Genomic DNA, 27,129 nt, shown 5'->3' on the forward strand with positions numbered 1-27,129 from the left:
TAAACTTGAACATGTTTGTGCTTTGCTGCAAGTATTTACAAATGAATGTTAAACTGAGTCTCTTAAAGCCACACAACGGTGTCAAGTGTTTCACAGGGAAATGCTGTTTGTTGATTCTTATAGTACTAAAAAAATTACTAAAGCCAGTCCAAATGTAGACAAGACTACAACTTTAGTGATGATTGTAACTTATTATTTTACTTTAAAGTAGTATTTTAAATGCAGGACTTTTATAGTATTGTATTTTTACAGTATGGTACTCGTAGTTTTTACTTAAGGATCTGAATACTTGCCCCACCTCTTATTTTAGTTTACTTCTATCTATTCCATTCAATCTTGTAAATACACATGCCATCTGTTTCATGCTTTAAACAGAAGGATTGTGTTACAGCATTTATAGTTTTTGCATGTTCACGCAGATTCAGATTAAGTGATTTTGATCATTTTAATAGAGAACAGACTATCTGTTTTTTTGTAACTATCTTTACACATAATATGCTGATTTGGTACAAGGTATTCAAGTTCTGCATATGGTTCTGTTTTCAGCGCTGTCAAACCTGACAGACCATGACATGTCTGCAATAACACGCGCCCAAATTTACCAACGTGCACCCCGTGTTATCTAAATCTTTACCGTTTTCAACAATTCCAAACATTACATCAGATTAAGGTTATTTTCTATATTTAACATAAAATGCAAGATCTGGAAATAAATAACTGTTTACTCAAAGAACACTCCTGGACTGCATTGCTGGGTTCATTTTCCACGGATGGGTCAGACAGGCTCTTATTGTTCACTGACCTCACCATGGTGAAGCAGGTGGAGGCCTTTCCACGGCGTAAGGCAGCAGTGCTGTAACGCTGACTGCAGCCCCGCTCCCACCTCAAATAGAGCCTCTTTCACTGTATTCTGTGGTCTTGGGAGGGGGGAGGGGGGGGGGTCTCAGAGCAAGCGATCGTCTCACCCCTTTAGAGAGGAGGGGGAGAGAAGGCTGTGTGAAGTAAGCCATTCAGCTTGTTCAACCATCTCGCTGTGAAGGTTAACCACCCACATTACAGTGAGGTAGACACGACCCTCCCACTGGGCACTGGGTTCACTTCTCTCCCCAAAGACATGTGTGTGTGTGTGTGTGTGTTTGCAGAATACTCTCCAAAAAGCCAGGGAGGCCCGGGCCGGGGTGGAGGACTGCTGACTTAATGTGAGGAGACGAGGCGGGGCAGGCTGGAACAAACTGTTCACTGCCTTCGGGCGCTGCAGTCAACCTTACAGTCAAACATGGAAGACTACATGATGTATTCTTCTGAATATGAGCAGGCCATAGATGACTCCTGATTATCCTGCCATATTGCCCTTTCTTCAGCTCTGCCAAGCAAAAAACAGACACCTCCAGGTGTAACTGTTTGTGCATGCTGGATACGGATCCTATAAACAGTTGTCTTTTCGTCTAATGAGAGTGAAACAAGCATTTTTACAATCTAAATGGTATGAATGAGGAAAGAACTATGAGCAGAAATATCACTTTTTAATACTTAAATACTTTAAAAAAAGAAACACATCTTTAAAAAAAAAAAAAAAAAGGCAGCCAGCGGTTTCAGCTTGTTTCCAGTATTATTCTAAACATCCTCACTAAGGAAGACTATAGCTCAAGGTTTTTATTCGCAATGAATTATTAACAATGGAAGCCTTTGTTCATTTATCATTCCAAGACACATCCTCCTATAGATATTTTTTGTATTGAAATATAAATATTGTTGCTTGGCTCCCATGAGAACAACTCGATGGTAAGAACACAAGTAATACATTCTCTGTAGTCCGCGTTCAAGGAGTGTTGTGGGGAGACACCTCATTGAGTCATTGATTGTCTAGTCATAGCAGATAGACTCATTCCGAGGAACTCATAAGTACTGAGAAGAGAGATTTTCAGCTGGTGGATACAACTAGGAACCTATGCATCAGTACACATTTGCCCTGGTTAAGTCATGTCTGAGTAACACGGTGCAGTGCTTTAGCTGATCTTGACCTCTTTTACAAAATAAACTTTCATCACCAAAGTACCATATCACAGTTCACATCATTCTGCGCGAGTGTCCTTTAGTGCAGGAAGTACATTCTGAAGCCCAAACGCTGTCTGATGAAGTCCAGGCTTCTAGGTGCTGTTTGCCTGCTCTTGTTCAAATAGCGCCATGGCTAGATGTGAGCGTGAGCCCAGACCCTCCAGGTTACTGAGGACACAGCGGTGGTAGATGTCCTCACTGAACCGCGGGTTGCACGATCGCCGCACGTACTTCTGAATCAGCGCCGGCTCCACGGCTCTAAACACGTGCAGGCCGGAGTAACGCACAAATATGTCATAGACGTCCATGCTCTCCAGCAGCTCCTCGTTGTCCAAGATGTCGGCGGCCATCTTGGTGCGCGCGGTCATGTAGTCGGCGTTGTAAAAGCACGCCTCGTCGAAGACGTGGCGGTCAAAGTGGCCGTCTCTCAGCGACTCTGAGGCAAAGGAGGAGGAGGCTGCGGAGGGCTGCTGGTCCCGGTACATCACAGCAGGACTGTACTCTTGGAAGTGGATGGGGAAGAAGACCTGCCAGTTGCTGATGGCGTTCATTCGGCAGCGATTCAGGAAGTCGGCGTTGACCTCTGTCCACACGCTGGCCAGGAAAAACAGCGTGTCCACCGGGTGCTTCTTGGAGATAATATCCATCAGCTTCACCTGTGAGGGAACCTCGGTCTTCACGCTGATCCAGGGAATCTTCACGTCTCCATAGCGCTTCTCCACCTCTCCGATCATGGCCTTAATGCCAGCGAACACATCGGTCTGGCTGACTCGCTGTGCGTCAAAGGGATCGTAGATGAACAGGAACGTGAGTAGAACATTGTCGTGAGTGTCTAAAGTGTTCATAACATACATGTCGAGGAAGTTGCCAACATAGTCATGGTCCTGGGCAGTGACCGGTAGGATGACCTGCACCCGTGTCGCCTCGGTTACGTAGGGCATGGGGATAATCTCAACCGCGCTTAGAGGTCGCAACAAGTTAACCCGTTTGGCAATGACTTGACTGTGGCCTTTCTGAGTGTAGGCCTCCAGCGCAAGGTCCAGCACGTACTCCATACCGCGCGTCGGATCGAAGCGCCGGTAACCGTTTAGCAGACGGCGCTTGCGGAATCGTAGCTGGGGCTGGTATCGCTCGTTTAGACGCTCCACCGCAATCTCCAGAACTGCGCTTACATCGGCGCGGTCGGCTCCTCTCATCTCGCACTTGGGGGAGCTGTCGACGCACGAGTATATATGCTCCTCTGTGAAGTACTCCCAGTTTATGACCTCAAAACGGGTTCTCGGCTTGAAGGGAGGGTTGATCCCAATGGGCCACGTGACTCCGGCCTTACCCTCGGGTGTCAAGTCGCTCAGGTTGTTGATCTGCAACTGATGACAACACACAAAAATCTGTCAAACTTAACATCCATGCTAAATGAATGGCCTATAATAAGTCTTAACAAAAGCGTTCATGACATATGCGAGTGCTTTGTGGTTTAAGATGCATTTGAAGTCAAGTGAAAACAGCCCTAATGAACTAGCATTGGCAGCTACGTTCATTACATAATAAGGCTTTTCAGATGAATCATATTTCGCACGTTGATGACACTGGAATTGAACACGTCATGCCCCAGCAAAACTGTCTTGGCTGTCTGACATGTTTGAATATTAGCCAGGAATTTCTGCCTTGGCTCAGAGAGTGAGTGTGTGGTGGGGAGGAGAACAAACAGTAAACTCATCAAAAGAAACTCAGTTGTTCATAGCAAGCTGAGGGAAAGCATTGTAAAGCATTTACAAACCTGCAGCTGTTGAATCTGTAGGTAAGTCCACTCCAGCTCGATCTGGCTGAAGCGTTTGTGTAGGCGGTACATGAGATTTGGTTCCGATATAGGATGCACTGTGAAGGCATTTTTAAACTGGACGCTGTCTTCTCGCTCTGGATCGGCGTTTTTCCCGAGCTCAAAGTAACGATACGTCATCTCCTGTGAGACAGACAAAGGAGGAACGTTAGTATGGATTCGAAAAAACAATAGAGCTGGTTCACACCAGAAAACATATCTAATAGAGAATACTGTCTGCATTCGCAGAAGGAATTATCACTTTTATAAAGTTTTTCTCATTTTCATTGAAAAAAATATTTGTAGAAAATTGCAGTTTGATTTTGATTAATACTGCAGCCCTAATTTCCATGGTTCTTTTAGTGTTCATGCAGTAGTGTGTGTTTTTTTATATACCTGGTGCACCTCCACACAACTGAGACCCAGGTAGTCAATAATGCAACGGCCCAGCCACTCATCAGGTCTTACGCTGAGGATGTCATTACGGCAGGTGTCGAGGTGCGGCTGCAGACGGGCCAGCAGACTGCGGGACAGCAGATAGCCGTAGCCCCCGTGGCAGTAGCGGGCCTTCTCCTCTCCGCCTATAAACTCCTCTGCCCTGCCCATGTACAGGTCCTGGCCCGCACTGAGGTGACCCACAAGCTGCGACAGACGATCTGCCTGCAGGTAAGTGTCATCCTGGGCTAAGAAGAACCAGTCGTAGTCGGAGCCGTAGTGCTGATGGAGGTGACGCACAGTCTCGTACATCAGCCACACAGGACGGTCGTCGCCGTGAGCGACCACGGTCATGCCGTGAGGCACCTTGGGGCTGCGCAGGCCCGTGAAGAAGAAGGTGCGGTGGAAGTGGTGGGCGACTGTTCGATTCACCGCCACAGCCAGCGTGTTGAGGGTGGCCCGCGAGGTCAGGACGCCCACCAGCAGACGCTCTCTGATGCCCAGCTCAGTGTGAATATACCGAGTCCTGCAGAGGCAGAACAAGAACAAAAACATCAAAACACAAACAGAATAAAGCTGATCATTTTTAATAAGTCACATTGTTTGCATGACAAGAAATAGAGATTCCAACAGACTTAAACTCATTTAAATGAAACTCTATAGAAACATCCAAAACGTTTAAAGATTTTGATTATGTGAAGATTTTTCTTTCCAATATTCAGCCTTAAAGAATTGTTTTTTAAATGAAGGAGAATACAATGTATGGCTCATCAGGTCTGGTCTCCACTCTGAGCTACTGTGTATTTGTTGAATACAATGTCTGCATGTTTTAGCCCCTTCTATTGTAATGATGCTGACTTCACTTTTCACACAATTCTTAATATCAAACTAAGTTGGATAACGTGGAGAGCATATCAGTGTGTCACTTATTTCGGCATCTCGGAACAAAACAAAAGACATGACTTCCACACTCACCTGAGAACTTTCTTGTGTGGCTTGTTTGGGTCCTTGTGATAGGGCACGATACGTGGCTGGAAGTCTTCCTCTCCAGCTCCATCCCTCGAGTCTCTATGGGCCTCTATGCCCGGGAAAAGCCTCCCGTTGCTCAGTTCGTCTGCGCAAGAATCGTCGGTATCTCCTTGCGTCCAGGAAACCATCAAAAGGCTCAGGCTACATCCCAGAGACAGTCCCAGGATGAGGGGCAAAGCAGGCCTGAACACGGCCAAAAAGGACGAAAGACGCATTTCTGGCAGCTTGATGAGGCCGTTCTTGATCAAATGTACTACCTAAAGAGCATTTGAAGAGGTGCCAACTATCCTGCTCTACTCTACTAACGTATGTTAGGGTTAAGTGATGTGTTTACAAATTGCCTTAATAGTTGCATAGTGTCTATTTACTCAGTCCCGTCCAGTTTACAATCAACATATTAAGCAAAGACTACATTTGAATGTTACTTCCTAGAGCAACACATTTTGCAAATGTAATCTTTAACTTTATCATTGAAGACGCTGTAATTGTAAACGGTGCAAGTCCTACCAGGATAAACGAGGCTGTCCTTTCATGAGAACAAATAATCGCAAGTAGCTTAAAAAGCATTTACCTGTACTGCGGTTTTTCTAACAAACAGACATCTTAGCTGTCACGTTAATTGTGTTAAATATTACACTGGTTATTCGTTGCCTTTTTGATCTAGTTATATCAACGGGCTTAAACTGAATATCGGCTAGCCATAACGCTAACATCCACTTCTAAAGTCAGCTAACTAATGTGGCAATACGCTAGAGAAAAAAAGAAAGTCACTCGGTAAAGTTGAACGTTTGAATTTACGTATGTCTGAAATAATAGAGGAAAGATGACTTGAATGTTTTGACAGCCTGCTGTATCTGAAATGATAACCTCAACCGTTACGTTATGTAGGAAGGAAGCAGCGTCAAAGGACGAGCTAGCAGGCTACCGCGTCCGTTGTGTTCAGTTCAGATCGTTGATATACGTCTCCTCGAGCCATCTCCACACACTCAAGACACCGTTTAAATCCCCCCTTTTTATCGTTGATGCAGGTAAAATAAAGAAAGGGTAGCAAGCCCAGTCGTGCATAGGTCGTCCATGTTCTTCAGTTTCTCGACTTCCTCAAAAAGCCAGCGACACACTCACACATTATAGTAGAAATAACGTCCACCCCCTCTCCTCTCTCTTGCGTCGTTTTTCACCATCGTCGTCACTGACTTTGAGCGTCTGCAGCATCACCTCTACTCGAGGGAGTGAGTAGTTTTTTTTTCCTTTATTTTTTTTCCATACATTAGTTAAAAAAAAAAAATTCTTAAAGATCTAATTAAAATTCATACCTTCACATTAAACTAGTATTGTGTGTCTCCGTAATGACCGCTTATGTGTTTGTGTGTGTGTGTGTGTGTGTGTTTGTGTGTGTGTGTGTGTGTGTGTGTTTGTTATCTTCTCACATAATACAAAACACAACACCACAAATTACTTTATTGACCTAGGCAACAGCAAGTAGGGCCTATAGATAGATAGACAGATAGATCAAAAGTTAATTAAAAATTAAACATATTGCATAGTGCATAGCCCATTTAATTATTTTGTCATTTATGATTATAAATAGAAAGACAGGGCTTTCTTGCTCTTTACCATACATTTACCAGGCCCCTTGATACGTTTGCCTGTTGCCTCTGCTCTGTGTGTAGTTTGAAAGAGATGTTGGGCAATTTGAAAAACATTATCACTATGGTAACAGGTGCTGGCTATGATCTATCTATCATTCCAGCGCTATCGCTCAGCTCAACGGCTTTTACATATCAGTGTTCCTTCTGTCTTGGGGGTGCAGTTACCCTTTAATCCCGGCGAATAATTACGCAATTTTACCGATTTATGAAATAGGAGTACAGGCATTTTGATTTTGCTGCAGTCCCGGAAGAAGGGGAGGGTACATTTATCCTCCCCGCCCTCTATGTCCATATATGTTCTGTCTAGCGGATTGGCAAGCTTCTACATCCACCCGGCAAAAAGTGGACACGAGACGGCGGTGTGTGCTCGAGACCAGTAAATCGTAATCAAGGTAAGATCGATATTTACGGGATCTGACAACCACAACAGAAATAGATAACGTTTACAGGTGTTTTTCGAAATGAATATCGGATTGAGAAACTCAGTAACCGCCGAATTAGCCGTTTTGTAGGTAGTTGGGCCTTGCGGCGAGTTAGCTTTAGCGGTTCGGGCCTGTCACTTACAGTTAGCTTAGCTAGAGAGCACCTAGTGTATCAAAATGTATGTGACCCCTCTCTTTATGTATGCCACTTTTGTCTTAGTCAGTTATCTTGACTGCTTAGGTACTGCTTTCAGTTAATTCACTGTGATGTGTCGAATCCCCCTGTTAATGTTAGCGGCATCAGCTAACAGCTGGGCTATCGGGCATCGTGATGTCAGGAGCCCAACGTGGAAGCCGGTGGGATTGAAAGGGTCCAAAATGCGGTCCGTTAGCATAACCACCATCGCCATTCTTCAGGCTCAACCGTGAGCCACATTGGGCCTTTTTTAAATGACGTTATCCCTTAAAGTCAGCTGTACTTTGTAGTTTCACAACGTCAGTTCAGTTTACCGGCACATTTAATGACGTGTGTTAACCGGGTGTGCTACTCGTCACGCCACTTTTATCACGTCGATTATATTAAGACTGGTATGGTATTATGAAACTATTTCCTAAAACGAAAATAAATCCCCGAACTACGGAGACTTAGTGTATGTTAATGTTTTTTAGTATTTTTTTTAAACTGATATAGAATGTTTTGTATTAGATAATACGATGACTCATCTGTTCGTTTCCCCCTTTTTCGTTTTCCGCTATTAAATAGCCTTGCACAACCATGCCATCCGACTTAGCTAAAAAGAAGGCAGCAAAGAAGAAGGAGGCTGCTAAATCTCGCGGGCGCGGTAAGAAAGCTGATGAGGAGGGTGGAGAAGAGACCCAGGTTAACGGAGCAGAGAGCAACGGAGCAGTGAGCAATGGTAAGAGGAGGCCTCATCTTTGGCTAAGTGCTAAAGGCTTGGTTGTGATTTACTAGGCCTGTATCCTTTCTGACATAACTTCTGGCCTTGGCTTGCCTTGTATGTTTTGCTTTTGTTACTTAAACTTTGTTTCACTTAAACTTGCTATTCTGTCAATTTGTTTAAGAAAAAGGCCAATGTGTAGCTTTGAAAGTAATTGACATGAATTCCTTTTGACAGGTATGCTCACTATAACAAAGCAGCTAGATGAATTTGAGCTGGCTAAGATGGAGGCACGGGCAGTGACTGGCGTTCTGGCTTCACACCCCAACAGCACCGATGTCCACGTTGCCAGCCTGTCGCTCACCTTCCACGGCCAAGAGCTGCTCTCAGACACCGACCTGGAGCTCAACTCAGGCAGACGCTATGGGCTCATTGGCCTGAACGGCACAGGTATTGGCTCTCTTCTGCTACCTGTACATTTCCAAATACCTGATGCCACATAATGCATTTAAAGCAGTATCCTCAAGCACAAGTTGGATGCATGTTGCACATAATGGATATTTGATGTCACATACTATGACGAGCAGAATTAACGTATCAATCAACTTTCCTCATCTGCCAGGTAAATCCATGCTGCTGTCGGCCATCGGGCATCGTGAGATTCCCATTCCGGAGCACATTGATATTTACCACTTGTCCCGGGAGATGCCCCCCAGCGAGAAGACTGCTCTGCAGTGTGTCATGGAGGTGGACGAGCAGAGGATAATGCTGGAGAAGGAGGCAGAGAGACTTGCCTCTACGGACTGTGAGTTACATGTTATTTACCATCCAGAAACTGCAGATGCAAAATTCAATATCCCAGAAGCTCAACAGTTAGGACATCTAACAGAATGCCAAAATAATGTATATAAGCACATACCACCCTGTTTTTTTTTTTTAGTGTAGCTGATTTGCAGAAAATTACCGGGGGGGTCTTGCATACTTCTGCAGCGGTATTGATTAGACATTTGATGGTTAAATACTTTCTCTGTTCCCTCCTATAGCCGAGTGTGAGAAGCTGATGGAGCTGTATGAGCGTCTGGAGGAGCTGGATGCAGACAAGGCAGAGGTGCGAGCCTCCCGGATTCTCCACGGTTTGGGTTTCACCCCTGCTATGCAGAAACAGCAACTGCAGGACTTCAGTGGAGGCTGGAGGATGCGTGTGGCTCTGGCCAGGTAAAGATGCAGTGCTTGGCTCGCACCATTCAGTGCCACGATGTGATGCATTCTTTCTCGGGTCTCAGTGAGTGTAGGTTTGAATTTGAAATGTCTAGTCCTCTGATTTTACCTGTTTTGTAACATGCTGCATTCAAATACAGAGTCATTATGCAAATCCAGTGATGACAAAAAATTAATTATTTTAACATAGACTTGCCTTCTATCTAAGAGTTTTTACATATTAAACCAGCCAGAGATGACTTTGTAAACAGTCTATCCTGCATTTTGAATATGGTATAACTACCCATTCACACAAAAGGCAACACCCATAGAATAGTAGTCATCCTTATTTGGATACTTTCCTGAATTGTAATTTAAAACTGATACAATTGGCTATAGAATTTCAAGACCATGGGAGTATGAGATTCAAGAGTCAACATATACCAAAACAAAGTCAATTCAACTCTAATGGCTATCCTTACATCTTTCCAGAGCGCTGTTCATCAAGCCTTTCATGCTGTTGCTGGATGAGCCAACTAACCACTTGGATCTGGATGCTTGTGTGTGGTTGGAGGAGGAGCTCGCATCGTAAGTTGACACCCTACAGCCTAGCTTTGATGAGCCCAAAACGTTTCTCTGTTGCTCATCCTGTTTCCCGTTGTCAGGTTCAAGCGCATCCTCGTGCTCGTCTCACACTCTCAAGACTTCCTGAACGGTGTGTGCACCAACATCATGCACCTGCATCAGAAAAAACTGAAAGTCTACACGGTAAGAACACATGCTTGGCTGAAGCGAAATGAAGAATCCCAGTTTCAAAGAGGAAACCTGTCTGCATCCCTTTTGACTTAACTGTATCTTGAATTGACTTTCCTATGTGTGATCATGTAATGCTAAATAAGGAAAATGGGGGTTGGCTGTTTATAGGCTGTGCTAATTATGAGTCTGTGTGCTGCCCTGTTGGATGACCATGCAAATGTATTTTTGCCTCAAGGGTAACTATGACCAGTATATTAAGACCAGAGAGGAGCTGGAAGAGAACCAGATGAAACGCTTCAACTGGGAGCAGGACCAGATAACACACATGAAGGTAAATGAGAGCCACCATGTGGTGGAAAGTTTCACAAATTAATTTTTCATTAGCTAAATCAAAACTCTTAAATTTTTTTTTTTTTTTTTTTTTTTAAACGTCCCTCTAGAATTACATAGCTAGGTTTGGTCACGGCTCTGCAAAGCTGGCCCGACAGGCACAGAGCAAAGAGAAGACACTGCAGAAGATGGTGGCATCAGGCCTGACTGAAAAAGTTGAGAGCGACAAGGTATTGTACAGATGTGGGATATTAATGACGTGGCATTAGAAGCCGTACACTTTTTCAACCTGCCTAAAAACTATATTGTCATGATTCTAATACCTGCCTCTGTCTCCCACAGACTATGTCATTTTCCTTTCCTTCCTGTGGGAAGATTCCTCCTCCTGTTATCATGGTTCAGAACGTGAGCTTCAAGTACAGTGACAACAAGGTGTGTGTGTGTGTGTGTATATGTATATATATTACAGCAAGGACAGAGCTTTGTTCACTAACATGGATTAATTTCTCATTCATCTTGTTAATTTCTTATAGCCGAACATATATAATAACTTGGAGTTTGGTATTGACTTGGATTCACGAGTTGCTCTGGTGGGGCCCAATGGAGCAGGAAAGTCCACACTGCTGAAGCTGCTCATGGGAGAGGTAGGGACAGTGTATTTCCCCATTATCCTGCAACAACTTGCGTTTCGAGTGTTCACTGACATTTTTTACATTTGTTTTCTGTAGCTCCTACCCACCGATGGCATGATCCGCAAAAATTCTCACGTCAAGATTGGCAGATATCACCAGGTAAAAAGCATCTCGAGGCTCTTGGCGGCACCTCACTAGGTCTTCATGTTTTAATTGTAGTATTACGAAGAAAGTATATTTACTGTAAATTAAATGTCTCCTTTGTATCTGCCTATGTTACAGCATCTGACAGAGCAGCTGGAGCTTGACCTGTCTCCGTTGGATTACATGATGAAGTGCTACCCAGAGATCAAAGAGAGGGAGGAGATGAGGAAGATCATTGGTCGCTACGGGCTGTCGGGGAAGCAGCAGGTAGGATTGGGATGCTCTTCCAGATGTGGCACAATGGGGAAAGGGCAACGCTCCTGTTGTCTTGGATCACAACTGTCTCTAAATCCTCTTTTTTGAAATGTCTTCCAGACCAGTCCTATCAGGAACCTGTCTGATGGTCAGAAGTGTCGGGTGTGTTTTGCCTGGCTGGCCTGGCAAAAGGCTCACATGCTGTTCCTTGACGAGCCCACCAATCACTTGGATATCGAGACCATTGACGCATTAGCGGACGCTATCAACGAGTATGACGGCGGCATGATGCTAGTTAGCCACGACTTCAGGCTAATTCAACAGGTATTTATTCATTATTTGATAAATTTGTTTGGAAATGGTGCTTTAAACTAGATGATTTAACTTGGCTTAGTTGTAGCTAGCATCTTTTTTTAAACCTCATATTTTTCTTCCTCCAGGTGGCTAAAGAGATCTGGATCTGCGAGAAGCAAACCATCACAAAGTGGAATAAGGACATCCTGGCGTACAAGGAGCACTTGAAAACAAGGATTGCAAAGCAAACGCATGACATCTAAAGAAAACATCCAACTCTGAGCCACTTCTTTATCTTGCATCATGGATTTGACCTGCAATCTCCTGAGGGGACGAGCAGGGTTTGCATTGCAGGAATTGTCCTTTAGTAGAACTGAAACAATCTCTTATGCATCTTATTGGACACGTCTCTTGTACATGTTGTACTGTAATTCCATCTCGATTTGACAGTGCTGACCCAATCCCACCACCCACTCCCCTCACCTCAGGCTGCACTCTGATTGGCTGATTCACCTGAAGCATCTCAGTGCATTTTGGAATGCATTCCATCTTGCTGTCTTCATGGAAACTTTTATTTTTCCAAATATTGTTTTACCCCACCATGTATGCAGCAGCTTTTTAGGTCATATTTTCTGATATTTAAAAGTTGATTTTCTTCTTTTTTTCAGTGTAAAAGAGCAGTTCTGCCTTATTTAACAATGTAATGCAATAAAGGGTTGTCAGAATAAACAGACCATAAAAACGGCACATTTAGATTGAGAGGACTTTATTATTTTGAAATTTGATGGATACAGGGCTCGTATCCAAAAATCAGGGAAAATAAACTTTTACATCTCTGTAAACAGGAGGACAACTTGAACTGGTAAAATAAATTGCTTTGGATTCTGGCTTGTGAGCCTCATGGCTGCATAGATCCTATCTCGTATTACAGCTACCACACTATGCCTGCTGTTCACTCAATGTCACTGTAAATGGCTGGGTCCATGGGATTATAATTTATGGCATTACTAATGTCATTGGAAACGGCCTTAAGTAAAACAAAATGAATCTGATGCATTCAAAAAAGGGTAAATTAGTTTTTGAGGGGACTCGTGGTTTGCTATAACCTAACATTCAAACAGGTGAGCTAAAACAGTGAAGATGTGATCATGTCAAACTGGAATGGTGTCAACATCACCGTTGGTATTCTGCCACCACAACAAAAGTTGTTTCTTGTAACAAAATTCTAACTATCCTGTTCATGTTCTAACATTACTTTGCACTAATTCTGCCCATGATAAAAGAAAGAAAAAAATCAAATCACTGGCCTGCCTAAATCAATCATTTAACCAATCTATACATCTTGCAAGATGTTTTAAAGCGATAATGTACTGTAAGTGACTGTCTTGACTAAGCAATTACTTTGTCATGGTGGCAACGATACCCTGACATACAGAAGTAACGTGGGCATTTATACAATTTATGGATTTAAACTAAAACAGATGAAACTGGAGAAGACCTCTTCTGTAACCGTGGCAACAATAACACTAAATGTAGGTATTTTTAACCATCTTGGACATCATGTGCAGTAGTGTTTGATGTACCAACACTGTACAATTAATAGTGTTGCATATTCAAGTTAAAGAATAAACATCAGTAGGTTGATGTGAACTCGGGGTAAATTCCAGTTCTTAAAATATCCAACATGACATGAATACGGGCTCAGGCATCAATGTTCATTTATATTACTAATATATGCCTTCACATCCTCCAAATATTCTCTTCAACCATATTAGGTGGAATTCTTGTTATTTAAGATATCATTTCTACATCAATCTGTTAGTCACTATAGCCTGGAAATACATGCGGTGTTATATGTTACATTTCCAAAACTTTAAGTTTCTTCCAGTTGGCTCAAAAGAGTGCCAACCAGGAGAAACACAGATAGCTCCAAACTACAAGGCTGCACATTGAGCTTTAAAGTTCATTTTATTCCAATGACAAAGGGGCTGCAGGTTATGTAAGGAAATAGGGGATCGATCCGTATATATGTAAACGTTAGACATGGCCTGGTTTTTAACTCAAGGCTCTTGTTTAAGGTGTCAACTTGGTAGCGTGTGTAATTGACAGATCGGTGGCACTAGCCGCAGTTGAAACAGTGCAAAATAGGTGGAGTGTTTCTGTAATGCTGTTTTTCCCCGACAGTAGCATGTTTTTCGTGGGGCTATAAGGGGACCGCAGCAGTCAGAGGCGCACTCCCTTACAGTATGCGTGGACCGACCATAGGAGGTGTTGTTGACGCTCACTGGGCTTCCCACTCCTCATCCGACACGTCATCGGGGGAAATGGTGCGTGTGTTGCTGGCCCGAATGCTGCTGATGTTGGTCAAAGTGAGGAGGCTCGCGATGCCCAGCAGACTCACACCGGTGCCATCTAGGTTCACCTGGGCCAGACGCATGCGTTTTAGGAACTTCAGACCTGAGGAAAAGCACACAGAGATTTGTCCACAAGAGAATGAAGAGATTAGCTTTTGAGTCAGATGAAGTAAGAGGGGTGGGTAGGTGGCTTGGAGTTTGACCTCACCGTGGTCTGTGATGCGTGTGCGGCTGAGGTTAAGCTTCACAAGCTGATTGCAGCGGATCAGACCTCTCCTCACTACTGTGTCTCCCACCTGAGTGCTGGCTAGCCCCAACACCTTTAAAAAAACACAGGGAAAAACATTGACATCATCAGCAAAATATCATGCATATAGATATTTTTTAGTTACATTTTCACATATTTTGTAAATGGGTAATGAGCACTGTTTCATCTGCAGAGCTAGGAACAATAATTTACAACCACGGACTGTATATAAAAGTTTATAACCCATCAACTATGTAAATGAGCGTGTTAACCCAGTGTTATCGCGGAATACAGTAGGAATATTGTTAACCAAATAAAATGGAACCAGTGTGAAATGTGATTTAAGTTCACCTATGGTTATTATATGAATAGCTTGTGCTAGGCAACAGACTGCTGGACAAATATACAAATGTCCCCATTAAAATCACCTGGAGGTGGGGCAGACAGACGATGAGTTCTGCCACTCCTCGGCTGGTGACTGCTGTTCGGTCCAAACACAGCTCCTGCAGGTCCTGAAGGCCACGCAGAAAGGGAAGCCCTGCATCTGTCACCTGGGTGTTGCTAAGTGACAGCTTCTTTAACCTACACAAAGTACACACAATACTCCTGTCAATATCCCTGTTGTAACTGCACTGAAGCAAATAATTACCTGCATGCCATGCACTGTGCTGTACTGTACAGTAGAGAACACTGGTGTGAGAATGACCTGGTCATGGTGGACAGCTGGGTCACTCCCTGGTCTGTGACTTGTGTGTAGTCTGTCAGGTCCAGTTCTAAGAGCACAGAGAGTCTAGACAGGAAGGACAATCCGCTGTCTGTTACACAGTGGCGCCCAGGCAGGGTCAGCTGAGTCAACCGTAGACCTGCAAGGAAAGCAGAAAGAGTTAGATTCGCCACAAACCTCAACTAGGGTCTAATTTTTTATACCTTTAAACCTTCCCCAAATTCTACCCCGTTTCATGGTATTACTATCGGGTAATACCTATTTCTACTCATAGCCTTCAGTATTTTTTTTTGTTTCTTGCCTTACACTACAGTTGACAAGAATACATTGAACGAATCGCGATGAAGGTATCTTCACCAAATACTCATTCATTATTACTGAACAGCACTTGAACTAATCACGATGTAACTCAAAACCAACCTAGGTTCCAAACGAAGGAAAGACATAATCACTGCATGTTATTTGATTAAGTATTTTAAACTGCATTCTTTTATCAAAAAGGCTATACACAATTAAGCTGCAGTTGCATTTTTTTTGGCGACCAGCTCGTTTGCGTTTGACATCTTTTCTAATGATCCCTTCTGAGAAGAGATACGCTTTTACCGCCCCACCCTAACATGGACCATTTAGTTTTTTTCCATCTGTTTTTGAATATTGCTTTCCATTTACCAACCTGAGATGATCTGTAGGGCTTGATTGCCATCGGCAACAGGGATTCCAGCCAAACTGAGGGAAGACAGGGCCGGGTGGGTGGCGAGGTGCTCCAGAGAGCTTTCTGTCACGCCTGTCCCGTCAAGGTTGAGCGTCTGTAGGCAGGACAGCTCTGACAAAGCGGACACATCCTTAACCTGGAAGTTACACACACGCAACAAGAAAAAAAAAATTAAAAAGGGAGAAGTGATATCTTTTTGTTAATATATGTGTTAAATCACTTTATATTCATACGGCAATCACTTAAACAGTGTAAACAGCGCAGTTCATAAGGTCTCCCAGTCATTCAGCTTTGCAGTAATTGCCAGGTAAAATTTTGAGTATCCCTCTTGTTTTTATGCTATCAGGAGACAGAGCGCTATAAAGAGGCGGGTCTCTGTGGCCGTGAACGATGACTCGCTGCTCTACATCGCGGCACTATCTGACGAAGACGGCTGCACGTTCATGTGGTGGTGACGTAGGGACGAGGGAGAGGACTACTAACTGCAGTCACTGACAGGAAGATAGCTAAAAGGACCGTGTCACTAACTGAACCTTTAAATCATTCAAAAAAACTGGCTAAACATGACATGCGGGTTAAGAGTTACAGTGCCTTTGTCTGCTTGATGCTGAGGAGCCGCAGTTGTGGCACACATGTTGGCAGGACGACCAGTGTGGCTTCAGTCAGGGCCGTCTGGTTCAGGCTGAGCTGAGAGAGGCAGGACGGAGCCGACCGGAGATACAGCACCATGCCGGCATCGGTCACTTTGGTGTGGTCCAGGGACAGGAAACACAGGCTCTTTAATCCTTTTTCCACGCAAAAGAGAAGGAAGAAAAATAGGTCGATAAATTCCCATTACACGCCTAATGCGAGTACTTAACAAAGAGCAGCTTATTGTTGGGATCCGGCAGGCGTTCTTGCATGTAATTGTAAATGCCTATAAAGTGTTACATAATAGATTGTGGCTATTATGTCCTTGAGTAACAGTCTGAGCCAGAGGGTTTGTAGAAAGCCTAACCTGTTATATGCTGCAGACAGGAGTCGGTCAGTTTGCTACAGGAGGCCAGGTTGAGGTGCTGGAGTTTGACCAGGCTGGACAGGATAGACAGCCCAGAGTCTGGACACAACAGGTTTAGGATATTTGAGATCAAACAGGTTAGTACAGAAACAGTTTTAGGGCCACAGGAGAGATAAGATGCATCGCTTGTGTCTTAATAAAACAATTTCTTATAATATATTGATTCTGGAAGTTCAAATCTCTCAATGTCTTTCCAACTTTACCCAGTCTTGAACCGTAAAGTTTATTCTTAACATTTCAAATTTTTTCACAGAGTACATTAAGAAAAAAATTTAAATTAAATTCTCTCCCATGACCCCAATACACTTCCATAGCACAGACATCGACCAAACATATTGCAGAAGTTCACAAAGATCAAGGGATACGGTTCTATACCTGTAATGAGAGGTGAGTTGACCAGACTCAGATGCTTCAGTGCTGTGAAGGCCCGTAACTGCCGCAGGAGCTCATTGGTGGAGTAAGGATAGCAGTTTAGGACAAACTTCTGCATCGGGCAGCCGAAGAAGAGCTCCAGGGTGCGTGGACGTAGGAGCCTCTCACGGGACATGTGGTTGAGCAGAAGCTCTGCTAGCTCCGGGGTGAGGCATGCCAGACTGCTGCTGTACTGCATGCTGGGAGCTGAACAAACACACAGGCACAGGATGACAACATTGAGTAAACAAAGCGATGAGACAGCACGCAATTCCTGAAAAAAAAATCTGTGAGTCTTGAATATTAGACACTGCCTCTTTACCAGTCATGAGTTGGACAGTTGCGCGGGTGGCCAAGGCACATAGGGACGGCACGCTGGGCGCTCTGAATTGTTTTTTGGGGGGCGATGGTTGTCCCTGGGAGGCAGGGGCGTCTTCTTGCTGCGCGGCTCTTTGCAGTCGCTCCACTGCAGCCAGACCGGCGGCTGCGGGCACCACCCGACCTGCCGCATCCTCCTCAGGCTCTGCTGGTTCCTCTTCAGGAGCCTCCCTGAAACACACAAGAATGATTGGTCAAAAACCCTAACCCTCACTGCATTTCAATGTTCATGTAAAATATTAATTTTATGGTGAAATTGTGTGTACACAGCTCCACAGGCATACTGAAATGGCAGCAACATTTGGTCTATATTCCTCTCCCTCCTCCTCTGAACTACAACTGAACCACAGGAAGTTAAACTGAAAACATTGTTGCTGTAAGACAACATGTAACGCTAGGAAATCTACACTGTTTTACATAATGCCCTCATCATGCCCTTGCTGACTGTGAAACACTTCCAACATTATATTACAGCCATATACACTCACCTGAGTCGATTGCCTTGCTCTGGCCAGTGATGCCTGGGCTCAAAATCTGCACGAAATCTATTCTCCGGCAAGAAAGGCAGCCTTGGCATTCCTGTAGAAGTTACAAAAGTGACAGTTGTAATCCATGAGAAAATTCTGATCTCACATCGTCACTGACATTGGAAATCAGCTCATATATCAGTGATTCTTGAGAAGTGGGACAAAACAGGGTGCAATGTTAAAAAAATACAAACCCTATGTTTAGGCAAATTAAATTACATGTATGTATCCAACATATACTAAGATACTGAGCTAAGGTTTGACACAAACTCCCAGCTTTTGTCCTTTTTATAAAAATGGGCTTTTTACATTGCCATTCCTTATCAAAATGGGCTTTTTAGCTTGCCATTCCTTATTTTGTGTCAACACCGTCAGACACCATAAACACAAATACATTTTCCCTCATTTTATGCTAGACCCATGAGTTGTATAGTGATCACAAATATTCACCAAAACTGATAGAGCCAGAAAAAAATATTTTCAAAATGTATTTGAATATACATGTTTTTGATATCTGATGGTGTTAACATATTTAACATTTCTTAAACAGAACAAATAGAGTTTTTCTAGTAGCGGTTTGTTTTTTCTGTTGATGATAGGTGCTAGTATGAACTACTTCAGGAAAATAAAATGATCGAAACATTTCAAATAACTTCAGAAATTGTAAGTCGGTGTTGACGTATCATGGTTGTGGCGCAGGACTTTCAAGATTTGTAATGTAAAATATTCTAAAACTACAACACTTATCAGAGCCTGTCTGACTCTAATGTACTCTGCAGAGGTAGAATGTGACAAGAGGTCCTTCAAAGTGACAGCTGCCCCTTATTTTGGCTAATTTTATTACATATTAATGGATTGTCCGACGGTGGTGACAAAAAGTGTCCCCCCACTTTGAAACCATATAAAACATGAATGTGTTGAAGAAAAACAGTTTTTATTGATAGAATATAGAAGAGATTATTTAGTGTTGCTTTTGATGAAAAAAGCACTTTTTAATTATCAAAAGTAAATTTTTATCAGGTTTTATTGCATATGAAAGATTGAAACCCTCTCTGTGGACACACTGTTTTGGACGTCGTGAGAAGATAACGTGTCATATATTTGTTATAAAAATTATTAAATTAAATTAAATTTAAGGGGATAATTGTGCTCCAGACATTCTATTCTTAATCCCTAATAACATCTACAATCTTAAATATTTTTATTTTTGGAGATAACAGCAGTTACATATAGAAGACGGCCTTTTGTCCCGGTTCTCAAGAATCACTGATATATCTATTATACAGAATAAGTCCAATGCCTGTTAATGCAACCCTCTGTTTTTAAGCGTTTCTCTAAATTTTCTAACTTTAAAGTGAAATTTTTTTTGTTAAATCCCACAACTCTAATCAACATATTTCGTTCTGGATTCTCCTCCGACTTCCTTTTAACTTCAACTGGAACAAAGCTCTTTTTGGTCTCTGCCTATGTAGAGTACTCTATCTCAACCACATGGTCTGAAAGCCTTAATACGATTGGGAGAGAGAACTCAGCTCTAACTGGCGTGGGAGAAGAAAAAGTCCAATGAGGATAAATAAATTGAGATTTATTTATTATTCATTTATTGGGGGGGGATTGTGGGTCAAAGGAGGGAAGAGATGTCCGCGATAACCAGGGCATTGTAGTACCGTTAAGCAGGTGCATTGGATCTTCCTCTCCTTCTTGCTCCTCATCGACCTCTATGGGAACAGCTTCCTCAACATTGCCAACGACCATCCTGTTGCCTCGCCCTGTCAAACAGCACCAGGAATGTTATATGTCGAAACAGACTTTCAAAATGGTCTTTAAATTATTTTCAATGTTAGTTTATTTTTATTTAATCCCACTCTGCAACTCTATAAATAATTGATATGTATAGGTTAGTATCTTAATTCAACTGTCCATAATAAACAAGCTTTGATGGATAAAGATGTCAGGATCGACAGCAGATCTGCCATATATCTTTAACATAGCATCACTTACCCCAGGAGTGAGATGGCCCGGACAGTGGACCGACTCCGGGTATGCCTGCATGATTCACTGCCTCTTCCCAGACCCGGTTTGGTAGTGGAGGGGGTAAAACAAGGTCCGGCCCGCCCATCCTCTCCTGGACAGGCACAGGGACAGGGACAGGGACATGTGGCTGAGGAGACACGTCGCACGTCGGCGGCTCATTCTGCTCTACTACTAACGGTGGGTCTGCGGGACTCTGTGCGTCCTGAGGCGTCTCAGGCGGCGTGGTCTGAATGCACAACGCAGCGTTGGGTGTGAGGCCCAGGGAGCGCAGAGAGCACGCCAGCTCCGCCTCTCCAAAGCGTTTGCGCGGGAACCCCTGGAGCAGGGAGAAGGACGCCAGCGAGGGGTGACGCACGGCGATGTGCTCCACAACGCTGCGCAGAGGGGCGTCGGCCGGGAAGCGCTCACGCATGGACTCACCGGACGGCAGCCGGATCTGCAGCAGGGAGACACAATACAACAGGTTTAATTGTATGGCACATTTCAAAAAAGCAGATTTCACAAATGGCTTCACAACAAATGCAAGAAACAGACATAAAAAGGATAGAGCAGCAGACTAATGCAAAGATCAGGTAAATTACAGAACACAGGGAAAAACCAGAAATAAAAATATGAAAATAACAACAACGATAAAACACGTTCAGTAAAAGCAAGTTTTTTTTTAATGCAGTGGGAGAGTATTCCAAAGTTTAGGAGCGACAACCTTGAATACAAATTTCTCTTTTTTGATCCTGGAATGTGGGACAACCACAACCAACTGTTATCGGTTAATGGATGTTTTGCCGGTTAACAGAGTAAATGCCGGTATCCATTTCATGCACACACAGAGATCTTAATTTTTCATAATCTCACCATGAGGACACAGTTGTTATCCACATTAGTCTGAACCTTTCCTCCGAGCTGCTGCCCCTGACCACTGGAAGGAGGAGACTCTGGCGTGGCGTTGCTCTGATTCTTCTCCTGCTGGATCCTCCGATCCTCAGCTATCCGCTTCAACACCGACTCACGCTCCTGGCAGACCAACACACAGAAGACAATGTCATGTTCTGTTTCTGAAATCATTTGAAATTGCCTATTTGGCTGATTTGGCACTGTTTGGTTCCAGAAGTCCACTTTTTTTTTTGTTAGCACTGCTCACCTGTTTCTTTTGTTTTCTCTCTGATTTGACCTCCTGAGCAACACGTAGTCTCTGCTGCTCTTCAAAGTCACTCTTGTCCTGTTTGATGCGGGACTCGACTGGCAGTGGTTCCGGGGACAAGGTGCCTGAAAAACAATAAAACCAACAACATTTTTTTTTTATTTTGCAGTTTGCCCCTTAAGCAATTTAATTTCTTTATTTCTTCTTTAGCTGCAATTACATGCTTTCAAATAAATATTTACAGGATATTACAATGATGGACTTTATGTACAAGCCCTATATCCCTAAATGCAAACACAGACTTTAACTGCTCGCTGATATACCTCTGCTGTCAGAAGGAGATGTGTGCGTCTCTGAAGTGCTAGCTGCCTCTTTGGGAGGGTTGAACGCAGCGAACGCCGTCTCAGCTGGCTGTGAGGACTGCTTGGCCAACCTGTGTCTCGGATACTGACCCTGAAGGAGCCTATCAAAATAAAACACAGATATGGGCACGAAAGTGATTAACAGAAATGTGGGATCTTTAAGAAACTCAAGAAATGATGTGTTAGATGTTAATGAATGCTTATCATATTTATGATTCAGGGGAAAGGAGCCGGGATAACTTACCACTCAGCTGCATCTGACACAGAGAAATGCCCCGCCTGTACAGCTGCCTGGATCTGCTCCTGGGTGAATCCCATCTCACTGAGGATGAGGAACAACTCCCCGATAGTCTGCAAAACATGCAAAACACCACACAGGCATCACAAAGGGCATGGAAACAAAGATTGAACAAACTACCTTTGCGTTACTTTCCCCTTATCCATGATTGCATTAAAAAACAATGGCAACATGGGTTTAGTTTATCTGGATAAAAAAGGTATTGATGTTGCGTTAAACCACAGCCCACAGATAAGCTGTAGTATTGATAAAGGAAATTAAATGTTCATGCCTGGTGTGTTAGAAATACACATTTTGTATACGTCACATATTGATTGTGCAAATAACACTACCCACTTACTCATCAATGAATTATCCAGGTATTCCTATTTCTGATATCCAAGGAAAATCAAACAGACAACAATATAATTTGTTTTTTATATATTTTATTATATTATATGATAATATATATATATATATCCTGCTTTATTCTGACTTTTGTTTTTAGCATCCTAATATTCCCTAAGCATGACAGTTTAAATATTTAACCAATATCAATGATGTCTTTTACAGATATTTTACAGCATTTGTGAAATTTAAATACAATATGAATGTTCTATTTATGTTAATCAATCGTTATGGTTTTATAATATAGTTGAGCGTTGATTCATGTCTTGTTATCATATTATTAATAAACATTTTATAACAATGAAAATGTTTCTAGGTGCTAGTTAGAAAAATTCAGTTGTTGCCTTTAACCTTATGTCACATGCATAGTTGTATGTATTTTTAGCATGAATAAGCTTCAGAGTGTTGATTGAGATATTTATTCGTCTTTGTTCATTTATTACATCTGAGCTTTTAAACTGTCTTCAATCTGACTCAATGTTACACCACAAAGTTTCTAACAGTTTTTAAGTTAGCCTGTGTCAGGGTGAAAGCATTAATCCACAGTAAATGCATTTCATTCAAATTAGACCACAGATAAAATATTGATAATATTATTATATATATATTATAATATTTATATGTAACGCTTTGTCTGTTGTTGTCTGGTTCTGTGTTGACAACAAACAACGTTAGCATGACGGCGAACGGCTATCTGAGCCTAAAGCTAAAGCAGCTAGCAGGCTAATCTTATCCGTTTACAGTACAGTGACATGGCAAACGCAACTCGGTGAATTGTTTCTTACCGGGGTTGCAGTAGAGCTCATCCCGTTGTTTCAGTGATTGTAGAGGTATTAAATAGAGGCCAATATTACTTAGTAACTTTGTTGACTTCCTGGCTGGGTCTAGTGCGCAGGCTGCTAAGCTAAGCTAACAACACTGACCTATCCCCCTCCGACTGTAGATTGACAGAATAACAACAAGAAAGCGGCCAATCAGAGCTGAGGTCTGCTGCACACGTCCACGCTATGCTCAGTGAGTGACAAAGCCAAAATCCAACCACTGCCTGAACAATAAACCACCTAGGCATATGTATTTAACATAGGCTACATGTACACAAATACCTGTATGATAATTATCTCGCCCTATAAAGGGTTAACAGGTGGAAGTAGCAGTAAGCAGTAGCAGAAAGCTATCAGTAGAGGTCCCTCTTACTCTGTTCAGATTGAATCCTGCCTGCTACTTTTAATTAGATAAATCAGAGGTAGGCTATAACATATTTATTTTCCCAGCCAATTTTGGATTTCTTGATGCACCTGAGAAACTGAATACATTTCCAACCAATTTATTATTAATATGAGACATTCTTCCCCAGTGGCATTATCATGGTTCTGACTCTAGTGAAAATGGTCAACAATTAAATGTAGTAGGCCTATGTGGGAATCCAGCTTGGCCAAACTTTATATGACTTAAAATAAAAAAGTAGGTGATGGGTTCGTGATAATAATATATGTCATTAAGTGAGATAAATCTGATAGGCGTGACAGTGTGTGCACAGTCAATTTCAAAAACTACTGACTCAAAAGTGTGTGTGTGTGTGTGAGTGTGTGTGTGTGTGTGTGTGTGTGTGTGTGTGTGTGTGTGTGTGTGTGTGTGTGTGTGTGTGTGTGTGTGTGTGAGAGAGAGAGAGAATTTTGATATCAGTTGTGGTTGGGGACAAAATGCAGGACACAGATGCAGAGCAGATATGGTCAAAAGGCAGTTTACTTAGAGGCAGGAAGGCAGATTAGAAAAAACAAAGAACGGGCAGAGATCATTAAAATATGGGCCAAACAAGTGTTGGATCACTATAGCTACTAAGCGCAAATGATCCGGCATCCGTCAAAGAGTGTGCAAAAGGTTTGGCATTTATACTGGGTGAATAATTAGGGGACTGAGGGGATAGGTGTGCAAACATATAAAAAAGATAAAAGATAGCATATAAAAAACAGGTGCAAACAGGTGATGGTCAGCTGACTACAGAGCAGAAGTAGGAGGACATCTGCTGGTCAAGCATAGAATGACAGATATAAGCAATGGCAAGGCATCATGGACCAGATGTGAAAACATATAGAAATGATGGTGGATCCTTGATACTGTGGTAATGAGATGACTCATATTAATTTGGAATTATGCATAGAATACATTATGAGAATGATGCAACATTTGAGTCAAAAGGTCATTAATCTATATGTTGACACTTTGTTCCATCAAGACATACTACCATGCACACTACATTGAGGCTCTTATTAGTAGACACAGCTTTATTTGTACATGATTTTTAAACTTAATTTCTTATGAAAATAAAGCTCTTTCTTTTAGAAAATGATTTAGAAATTGTATGATGTTTTTCTTCTTAAAATCTCCATCTACAATCAAAACTAATTGTATCTTTTGGATATTTTATTATCCCCAATAGGCTACTTAATTGTATTTTTTTGGGGGGGGGGGATTGTTTCAGTGCTTGGATTTAATTTGTTTTATAAAGATAAATATAATTATGAAACATTGTCAGTTCTCCAAGGAGCTACTTGCTTGGAAAATAATACTAATTTTGCATTTCAATTTACGTCACAAAGCAACTAAAGAAGGTTTATCGACGTATGATATTTTCCTGATGCAGCTGGATGTCATGAGCATCATAACGGAACGACGTACGCCCTCAGGCCTTCATCACAAATATGAGTCATCATTCACGCACGCGCAGCAATTTCTTTCTGAAGAGAACACGGCAACAAGCTGCAAGTATTTAAAGTGAAAAACCGGAAATAATTAAGGTTGCCTTCAACATAAAAGTAAATGAAAACCGTAGATATGCGTTTCATGCTGTAACGCGTGTCCTGGTATATTTAATTTACATATATACATTCTTACATATAATGGTGTGGTTTCACCACAGTACACGCCCGCATTCGCTTTCAGTCGTGACACAGGGGATTTATTTTGAATCTTCTACCGGAAGTAAAGGTGTTCTTATTTTAGCGGTCTGACACAGGTTGAGCCAAGTCATTCAAGAGAGTTTGAGGAGGGCACCAGGCACCGGTGAGTAAATAAGCCAGAATGTGCGAGTTATTGTAAGCCTCGCAAGGATTTCGCCGTGTGAAAAGGCGTTTTTATATTTCCCTTTGTTCTTTTGACGGCTTTGAACTATCGTTATTTTGAAGGCTATGATCTAAGTCTCGAGTGTTGACTTATTTCCCCGTGAAGACGCGACAGTGACAGACACTGAACTGCCACACATGCATTCAAAGTCTGCTTGTGCTGATGGTGGATGACTTCGCTTTGTTCCTTGACTCGTTGACCAGGTAATAAACGGGGGAAAGTCTTTGAAACGTGCTCGGACTTTCAGTTTTGTTGTGGTAAGCGTATTTGCAGATGATGCTGATGTTCGAGGAGTTCCTCATCATAGCAAGCTAGCGGTCACTCCTCCTGACAGTAGCTTAGTGGTGGTTTGTATGAGTTGAACATGTGTATGAGGTCTTTTTTTTTTTTTTTTAAACTGACCTGACCAAGGCTTTCACAAAGGCATAGTGGAGCGATTTGGGGATGTGGAAATCTTCAGTTATTGATTCGTTCATTCATTTGCTTGTCTGTACAGCAGCTTGACATGTAGGCTAATTAGTCTGATCATAAGTGACATCATCAAGATCGGTCATTGGCGAATTATTTCAAGATGAATACACAGCCTGCCTGCAAAGTGCAGAGATGGTGATAACAGGGCTGCATCTTCCTGATATTTTCTATAAAAAACTAAATTATTATTTATTTTTTTATTATGTCAGAAAATGGTGAAAAAACAGATGTAAGGGGCGGGGGACACCAACATTCAAAAACCCAACGACATTAAATTTAAGATATTATGAAATAGAAACTCAATTCTCTCATCTGAGAAGCATTTTCGATTCATTATTATCCACATAGACATAGACTTGGGCTATACATTCACAGATCGACTCATTGTTTCATCATGACAAATTATTTCCCAAGACCCCTAGGTCACAACCCATTGACATCCATCTGAGGTTTTTTGTTTTGTTGGTTTGTTGTTCACTCGCTTTGAAGATACAAGTGGAGCAGGACACACTAATGAGGGAGAGCAATTAAACATTCTCCTGTAGTGTGTCCACATAATGAAAAATGGCCACAGCATTTGTGATGATGGGGGGAGGGAGGTGGGGGCTATCAAGAAGCATATGGACAGGATTATTCAGCCATACAGTGGTTTAAGAAATTATTCAGACCCCTCACTGTGTGCACATTTTGTTTTGTAGATTTTAATGGATAAAATTGCCATTTTTCCTGATCCAACAACCCATGAGTATTAAGACCCTTTGCTCTGGCATTCCGAATGTGGTCAGTTGCATCTTGTTTGCTTCAATTATCCATGAAATATGTCTATAACTTGTTTGGAGTTCACTTGTGGCAAAACAAATTGATTGGCCATAGTTTAGAAAGGCACACTCCAATCAAGTAGGGGTGCATTAGGGTGAATTTCAAGACAACAATCAAGCCCTAAAGTCCAAAGAGAACTTTGGAAGTCCTTTCCAGAGATGGAAGAATATTCCAGAA

General features: G+C 42.4%; 3 protein-coding genes across 3 annotated transcripts; 1 reads left to right on the top strand and 2 right to left on the bottom strand.

Annotated features, from left to right (window-relative positions):
* Nucleotides 1-1,502: 1,502 nt before the first annotated feature.
* On the bottom strand, nucleotides 1,503-6,457 carry chpf2 (chondroitin polymerizing factor 2). The gene is made up of 4 exons (XM_080050659.1): nucleotides 5,282-6,457; nucleotides 4,268-4,832; nucleotides 3,833-4,015; nucleotides 1,503-3,422 (listed from the first exon to the last, which is right to left on the bottom strand). Exons 1-4 carry the CDS (start codon nucleotides 5,548-5,550, stop codon nucleotides 2,148-2,150), a joined length of 2,292 nt encoding a protein of 763 aa, XP_079906785.1. The 5' UTR covers nucleotides 5,551-6,457; the 3' UTR covers nucleotides 1,503-2,147.
* An 832-nt stretch (nucleotides 6,458-7,289) lies between these two features.
* On the top strand, nucleotides 7,290-12,660 carry abcf2b (ATP-binding cassette, sub-family F (GCN20), member 2b). The gene is made up of 15 exons (XM_080050654.1): nucleotides 7,290-7,376; nucleotides 8,170-8,323; nucleotides 8,543-8,755; nucleotides 8,928-9,110; nucleotides 9,349-9,520; nucleotides 9,995-10,090; nucleotides 10,168-10,270; nucleotides 10,494-10,589; nucleotides 10,699-10,818; nucleotides 10,931-11,020; nucleotides 11,122-11,232; nucleotides 11,317-11,379; nucleotides 11,503-11,631; nucleotides 11,740-11,943; nucleotides 12,060-12,660. Exons 2-15 carry the CDS (start codon nucleotides 8,182-8,184, stop codon nucleotides 12,174-12,176), a joined length of 1,839 nt encoding a protein of 612 aa, XP_079906780.1. The 5' UTR covers nucleotides 7,290-7,376; nucleotides 8,170-8,181; the 3' UTR covers nucleotides 12,177-12,660.
* A 145-nt stretch (nucleotides 12,661-12,805) lies between these two features.
* Nucleotides 12,806-23,587, bottom strand: LOC307268125 (uncharacterized protein). The gene is made up of 17 exons (XM_080050653.1): nucleotides 23,328-23,587; nucleotides 22,102-22,208; nucleotides 21,819-21,958; nucleotides 21,496-21,620; nucleotides 21,210-21,368; nucleotides 20,325-20,793; nucleotides 19,991-20,092; nucleotides 18,285-18,375; nucleotides 17,741-17,967; nucleotides 17,383-17,625; nucleotides 16,948-17,046; nucleotides 16,542-16,735; nucleotides 15,912-16,086; nucleotides 15,221-15,377; nucleotides 14,943-15,096; nucleotides 14,476-14,587; nucleotides 12,806-14,370 (listed from the first exon to the last, which is right to left on the bottom strand). The coding sequence occupies exons 1-17, from the start codon at nucleotides 23,346-23,348 to the stop codon at nucleotides 14,195-14,197; spliced, it is 2,751 nt and encodes a 916-aa protein (XP_079906779.1). The 5' UTR covers nucleotides 23,349-23,587; the 3' UTR covers nucleotides 12,806-14,194.
* Between the last annotated feature and the right edge of the window lie 3,542 nt (nucleotides 23,588-27,129).

Source organism: Ammodytes marinus (assembly GCF_949987685.1).
Source record: "Ammodytes marinus genome assembly, chromosome: 21".
NCBI classification, from domain to species: domain Eukaryota; kingdom Metazoa; phylum Chordata; class Actinopteri; order Uranoscopiformes; family Ammodytidae; genus Ammodytes; species Ammodytes marinus.